The sequence below is a fragment of the Pteropus vampyrus genome, unplaced genomic scaffold (genome assembly GCF_000151845.1).
Source record: "Pteropus vampyrus isolate Shadow unplaced genomic scaffold, Pvam_2.0 Scaffold431, whole genome shotgun sequence".
NCBI lineage: Eukaryota > Metazoa > Chordata > Mammalia > Chiroptera > Pteropodidae > Pteropus > Pteropus vampyrus.
In genome coordinates, this window is record NW_011889212.1 from 453,185 (window position 1) to 460,520 (window position 7,336).

The window sequence follows — 7,336 nt, forward strand, 5'->3', positions numbered from 1 at the left end:
CACTTCTAACATGCTCAATCCTGTGGTAGTCCTTTACACCCCATTCCCATGTGATTCTTAGCTAAATCACATATCTAAAATTTTTATCTAAATTCACAAATTCTTTTGTCTCTTTCCTTCTGGTTCTTTTATTCTGGGATTACTAGCAGACTATCTAAGAAAAAGGCTTCTATTCTTAATTCTTGTTCTAGAACAAGATATCTAGAAATTAGATGCATCTTAGGACTCTTGAACTTTTGCATAATTGCATTTTATCCAATTGAAGAAGATGGAACCAGAGACATTTCTTTGGCACTAACACAAGAATGGAAAATTGAAATTTGAAATCCTGAATTGTGGTATAACGGAATACAAAGACTTCGCACAAAGTGCATAAGGCCAAGAGACATTCTGACTACAGTGCTGTCCTTGAAGTCTAAAAACAATGAATTTTATTTCCAAATGCACTATTTTCTGGATGACCCCACACTGGTTATTCTCCACTTAAAATGTTGGCTTTTGCCACATTATGCGTGGGGCACACCAAAGAGATATCAAAAGTACCTGAATATGCTGTATAAAAGGGAAATTATACAAATAATCTTAACTGTTAATATTTAGAGAAAAGGGGATTGAGGTTTGAGCAGTCACGAAGTTGTCGGTGCTTGAGTTTGAACAGAAAATTGAAGCAAACAAACCAGTTTGGGAGTGGTAATCCCTGTATGCCCGGAGTAGGAAGTTCATGTAGGGGGCAGAGACAGGAGGCTCAGATCAGCATATCTGCTTGGTCCACTGCGCTCAGACATGAATTATCCTGAGTGGAACTAAAGTTTTATAACTCTATGTGTGAAACACAAGTTAAGAGCATTCTCTCAACATCTTATCAACCCTATAGTGAGGTTGCCTCTTCCTCAACAAATATTATTAAAGGTTATCAAAAGATTTTTTATGAAAAAACATTAAGGTCACTGTGCAATTCTCCAATGACAAGTACTACACCAAAAGGTCAAGGAACCTAACAGCTAGGTAGAAAATGAACAACCCAAGAAACAAGGGCTAATAGAAAAAAATTGCAGTCCTGAAGCAGGGCAGACACTGAAGAGGGATGGTGGAATCAGAACCAGAACTGTACTAGAACATCCAGGCAATGGAGACAAAAATAAGGTAATGTGTGATTTTCCATATTGAACTCAGTGGAGTATAACAAATAGCAATTGGAACTGTGAAAGTTTCACTTTTACTAAGAAAAAAAAAGGAATTAAAGAAAATATAGAGGTTCAGGAAGTGCATCTGTAAGGAGGTGGGGCTCTCTAGAGGTGCTTCTAGGAACTGAACCCAGTGTGCAAGAATTTCCTAGAGTTTTCAATTACATATTTCTATGTACACATTTGTAACTTTTCTACTTACCAGCTCAAGGAAAAATTTCTATTGCCTCCTGAGAAATTTGACCACAGAAATAAATGATTCTGTTCAGCTAAATGCAAAAATAAAAGTGTTATCATTTTTTTTTTTTTTTTGGTCTAAGAATTGTGTTTTTAAGCAGATAACCAAATTGAGAATAAAATTATCTCATTGTGTTTTTAATGTGCACAAGAATCCGGTAATTATTTTAAATGTTTGAGGAATATATACAAAATTAATTTGGTTTTGCATTGCAGTGTTTTTTGTTTTTTGTTTTTAACAAATAGTCCGAGGATTTTATCAAGAACTATAGTGAAATATATTCAAGGAAAAATGACATTTTACAAAATATGAACTATATTAGATCATACTATAGCTCTCAACTTATACCTTCTTATATTCTACAATAAATTTCTATGGTTGTTTTTAATCTAAGTCTTACCTTCTTAATTTTATTTGTACTGTTCAAAAATAAATGGAGATAGGAATAACTATTTTATTTTGTACTTGTTAAATGACAGAATATATACAACATATGTGATTTATCTGGTAAAGTTTCTTGCATTAGTTAGTTTCTTAATAAATGTCACTTGTATCTAAATTGCCTTACAATATAGAAATGTTTATTTGAATTTTAAATTCTTCATTGTTCACTCTTAATTGAGGGGCAACAGTTACAGGTTATCCATAAAACACTTCTATTGGGTATGGAATGTGTTCCTGGGACACTGATGTGGGTTATGCTCAATATTTGGAAATTTCCTGCAGGTATAATCACAGAATGTTGCTATAAAGCTAAGATTATTTTAACTTTTGATAAGCTTAGGGGAAATTATTTTCTTCTTTCTGCACCTATAATTTAATTGAAACTGCCTAAGTTTCAAAATGCCTAATAATGAGATAGACCCAAATCCCTTTCCTACTTAAATGTAATTTATGTACTGGCAATTTTTCCCCTTCAATCCCACCCTCCTCTAAGACTCCTCATTTAGACTGGAGCAGCTGGAGCATAGCCTGTCGGATGGTCTTGGTCTTCAAGCTGTAGATGATAGGATTCAGTACAGGTGGTAAGAGCAAATAAACATTTGCCAAAATGCTACAGACTACACTTGAGGTTGAGCTGAGGAAACAGTGTATAATGGACAAGCTGATCATTGGCATGTAGAAAACAGTGACAGCACAGAGATGACAGACACAAGTGCCGAGAGCCTTTTGCTGCTTCTTAGGGGCCGCAATGCTCAGGACAGTACGGAGAATTAGGACATAGGAGAAAAGAATAAACGATAAGTCAGTGTCACTCAGGTAGAGCTGAAGAAACATGCCTAGAGAATTGCTGATCCAAGCTTTGGAATATGAGTATTTGATCACATCTGGGTGGTAGCAAAATGGGTGGGAAAGCTCCTGGCCCCCGTGAAAAGATAGACTCTTCAAGAATAGAGACATTGTAAAGATGAAAATTACTTGTCGTATGCAGATGATCAGTCCAATGACCATGATCGTCATGTCTGTGAGGATGGTGGCATACTTCAGTGGGTTACAGATAGCCATGAAGGCCATGGCTACCAGCACTGAGGACTCAAAGAAAGAGAAGGTATGTACAAACATCATTTGAATGAGGCAAGCATTAAAGCTGATCTCCCAGACATGAAACCAGAGAACTCCAAGCACGGTGGGGAGAGTTGAGATGGTTAGACATAGAGCAGCAGCTGACAACATGGAGAGGAAATAGTACATGGGCTTGTGGAGACTCTGCTCAACAATGATGACAAACAGGATCATGCTGTTTCCCAGGAGGGCAATGATATAGAGACAGCAGACAGGGATAGAGATCCACACATGAACCAGTTCTAGCCCAGGGAACGCAGTGAGGAGGAAGTGTGAGGAGGAGGATGTAGTGTTATTGAAAATTACCATGGTGGGTTGAGGACACACTCTGAAAAGAGAGAAAAAAATTGAAGTGTTTGTCATATTGATCCTTTCTGTCAAGCCCTGAATCTTTGATAAACTCTTCTCAAATTACACAATAGTTCTTCTGTATTCAAAACCCCCAATCTAATTATGGTACCTATCACATCATTTCACAGTATCTTGAATTTTTCTTGTCAGAACCTGGCCTCATTTTTTTTTCCTTTACTCTCTCCTAGTTGTAGCCATCAACTTCTCTAGGCTCATCCCCATCCTGCTGCCCAGACTAGCCCTCACCTGAAGTATGAAATGCTCATAGACTTATGTCACACACATGCACACACAACAACAAAACAACAACAGTTACCACAATAACAACCAATGGGTCTTTGTATTAAGTCTCCAAATTATATAACTTTCTCCAGAAATAACGGAGAAGCATATAAGAGCTACTGGACACCTGTGACAGAAATATCTGTGATGTCCTTGCTAGAAGCTGGTCTGGAATATTGTATCCAGAGATATCCTTGTACCTGAATCATCAACCACCCTCTCCTAGTAGTCTCTATTAGAAATCTCCTTTTGTATCAGGGCTTCTTTATTCTTTCTCTTATAATAAAATCATTTCCCTAATTTCTCCCTTATCCACTCCACATATGTATGGGACTTAGATTCATCTTGTACTCTAATTCTGTTTCTCTCTGCACTTTTCCAGGTCTACTGAAATAATAGGGTCTTGCTCTCCTTTTCTTCATCTTACACCTTAAGATACTTGTTTCTTCCCATGAATAGCTATCGTATAACTTTGAAAAAAACCACTATGAGTTGACTGTCCTAATTAATCCAGTGAAAAATTCCAAATAGTATTTGGAATACATGACTTAGGCCTAGTCTATGCATAGTAGGTAAGCCTAAACAAAACATTCATATGAAAGGCCTGGGAGGCACTTAGCAACATGTGATGAATGATTTTGTAAAAAGCATGAATGGGATAGAGGGAGGGACTGATAACTAAAGGGAATCACTCAGGGATTAGCAGGCTAAGGTGACATTACAAAATGGAATATTAAGTAGTTCACTGTGTGAGAAAGTTCACAGAATGATAGCTGAAAAAAAAAAAAAAAAAGATAGTGCCAAAGAAGAGGCAGAATCTATAATCTATATTTAAAATGAACATTGTGATTTTTTTCAAGATTTGTTTACAGAGTGCTGGTGTTATCATTACTGACTTTTAATTTTTTACTGAGGATATTTAGTCTTTGACAGAGAGCTAACAAGGAATGATATACCTAGCCCAGTTGTGCAGATGTGGCCAGCCATAAGTGTTCTTATTTTTCAGTAGTCTTAGGTTTTCTGCCTTTGTGTTTGAGTAGGTACGAGAAATTTATATCTGAATATATATATAATAGAATTTTCTAGCACCAGACTGCCAGTTATATAAGGAGAAATTTGAGGGGTTGTTAATAATTTTCTCCCCTCTTCTCCAGTCTATTGAAGATGGCGATAGAAATAGTCACTGTTACTCCAAAGGGAAGAAAAAAAAAGACTAATTGCTTTTTCTGCTATAATATTTAGTATAATTATATTACATATAGTTGAGAAAGAACACCAAGAATCAGGAAAACTAATGCCAAATGAGATATGGATTAAACATGCTGAATAAAATCTACCACTCGGACTCTAAATCACTATTTTAATGCCAGTTACTGTGCTGATGGTCAGAGAGACAGAAATAAGTAAAAGACAGTATTTGCATTCAAAATTCTCTCAATCTAGTAGAAAGAATAATATGAAAACCAAGGCAAAATATTAATGGAGGTCGATTACTACATGGGGAAACAGAGAAGACTAGCCAGACAAGAAAACAGAAGTCTTTGTAATATCTTAAGATTTGCTTCATTCTTGTTCTCAGCCTGAAAACACAGATATTAACAGCAAATCTTCTCTGTGATAACTGTTTAGAACTCTTTCCACAATGTGAAATCCTCAATTGACTTTCCTCCAATAGTACTTTATATATGCTTTTTATGACACTAAAATCCCACTGCTTGATCACATTTCTTTCTCTCTCTAGGATGCTGGCTCTCCGGGAATATAAAACATATGCCTTCGACTTTATATTTTCTCCAGAGACAAGCACAGTCATTAGTACATGATAAAAGGTCAAAAATTTAATTTACATTAGACTTATTGATGGATGGTCACAAGGTAAATAAAGACTAGATGAGAGAAATATAGATTTAGCCTGGAAGTACTGAGGGAAGGATAAGCCAGAGGGAAATCATTTCCCCACATACTGGGAACATAAAGAGTGTAATTGTCCTCTCATTGATTGGGAGAAGAAGCAGGAAAAGAATTAAGATCTTTTATATATATTAACATTTAGTAGACATCTTATATATAATTTTATATAACCCCGGGAAAAATTGATAAGATGTTTTCTCCTATTTAAAAGAAAGGAAATGGACCTGACAAGGTAAAATAGTATATCAAAGGTAAAATAAATGCCGATTCAAAATTCAAAACCAGACTTCAAAGTCCATTATTTCTCATTAAACCATAGACCATTAGAAAAGCCAGGCTTATGAGAAAAGTTGAACAGTTGGACAGTATGATTTCCGTCTTTTAAAATACAAGAATTGTTTATATTCTATTGTATATCTGTGTGATTTGGAGAAGGAATAGAAATGAGAAGTAAGTAAAAGGGAGAGCAATGTCTTCATGGCTTATTTAAAGATATTTGTGGAGTCAGTCAACGTGTGCTTAAAAAAAAATGCAAATGTCCACATATGACATGTTTGCATTGTGTGTGTCTCTGTGTGTTGGTGCATGTGGAAAAAAGTTTTGGAATGGAAGAGTAATAGAGAGATAAGATGATTATAAAGCCGACAATCATTATTTTCTATTCTTTGACTTATGTCTCATAAAGGACAAAAAGATGATCCTGGATGATGTAAGGGTTAGGAGGAGAGGAGGTAATGACTCATTTTACTGGTGGAGAACTTGTTTCCTATAGAATGTAGACATATGGACAGGAGAAGGACCAGAGGGCCTTCTCTCCAGATCCAATGAGCTCATACACTCTGGAACGAGTTGTAGGACAAAGTTCAGTGCCTCTGTTCATCAAGGGTTTTCTCTGCACTGCCCACTAACCAGAATAGGCTACTGCTTTCTCTCTTTAGTTTTTCATCTGACTGGCCAAGTAGAAGGTAATATCTTTCAATTTATATACAGAAGGCTAGATTAAATGACTTGGATAAGATCCATTCAACTCATTAACTTGGTGATCCCAAGATTAACATCCCTGCTTTCTGCCATCAATAAATGCACAGACTTATCTTCTTCATTTACCAATCCCCACCTTCTGTTTATTTCTCAACACTGAAATCTATTTTGGCCACAATCTGGAACCTGCCCTAATAACTCCAAACCATGTTAACCTGAAACTTACCCTCTGCTTCTAAATCTCTACACCACTTCATACGTGTGCTTTTCATTTGACTCTGTTTTTAAGCATTTTATTTTATTATTATTTTCAAGTATATAGTACATTGGTTAGACATTTCTATAGTTTATGAAATGATCCCCCCAATCACTCTATCACCCATCTGGCTATCACCCATCTATCACACATAGCCATTACATTACTGCTGACTATATTGTCTATGCCATACACCCTTTCCCCATGACCATCTCTCAACTATTAATTTATACTCTTAATAATGAGGCATGGTTGATATTGGTATTTTGTATATGCAAGTGTCATCTCCTTTATCTGCCTGAAGTGTGAGTTTCTTAAAAGTATGGTCATGCCTGTTTTTCTCCCCTCAATGAAAGCTACTAAAGCTCTGAAATAATAGAGCTTAAATTAATAATGTTGAGTGATTGCTGAACAATCTCTGCTCCAGAAAGAGAGTTCTGAATCCTATTTCCTTTTCTCTTTCTTTCTTCCATTCCTTCATGTCTTTCATCACTCTATCTCAATTTCTCCCAGGTTCCATTACACCCCTCTATTTCTTCATTCTACTTTACTTGTAGTTCCCATCATTTC

General features: G+C 36.0%; 1 protein-coding gene across 1 annotated transcript; it reads right to left on the reverse strand.

Annotated features, from left to right (window-relative positions):
• Nucleotides 1–2,364: 2,364 nt before the first annotated feature.
• Nucleotides 2,365–3,312, reverse strand: LOC105306201 (olfactory receptor 51T1). Its single transcript, XM_011381111.2, has one exon. The coding sequence runs from the start codon at nt 3,292–3,294 to the stop codon at nt 2,365–2,367; it is 930 nt and encodes a 309-aa protein (XP_011379413.1). The 5' UTR covers nt 3,295–3,312.
• Between the last annotated feature and the right edge of the window lie 4,024 nt (nt 3,313–7,336).

Bases quoted from the DNA above. Each gene is read 5' to 3' on its own strand.
- LOC105306201 (XM_011381111.2), bottom strand. From the start codon at position 3,294: ATGGTAATTTTCAATAACACTACATCCTCCTCCTCACACTTCCTCCTC.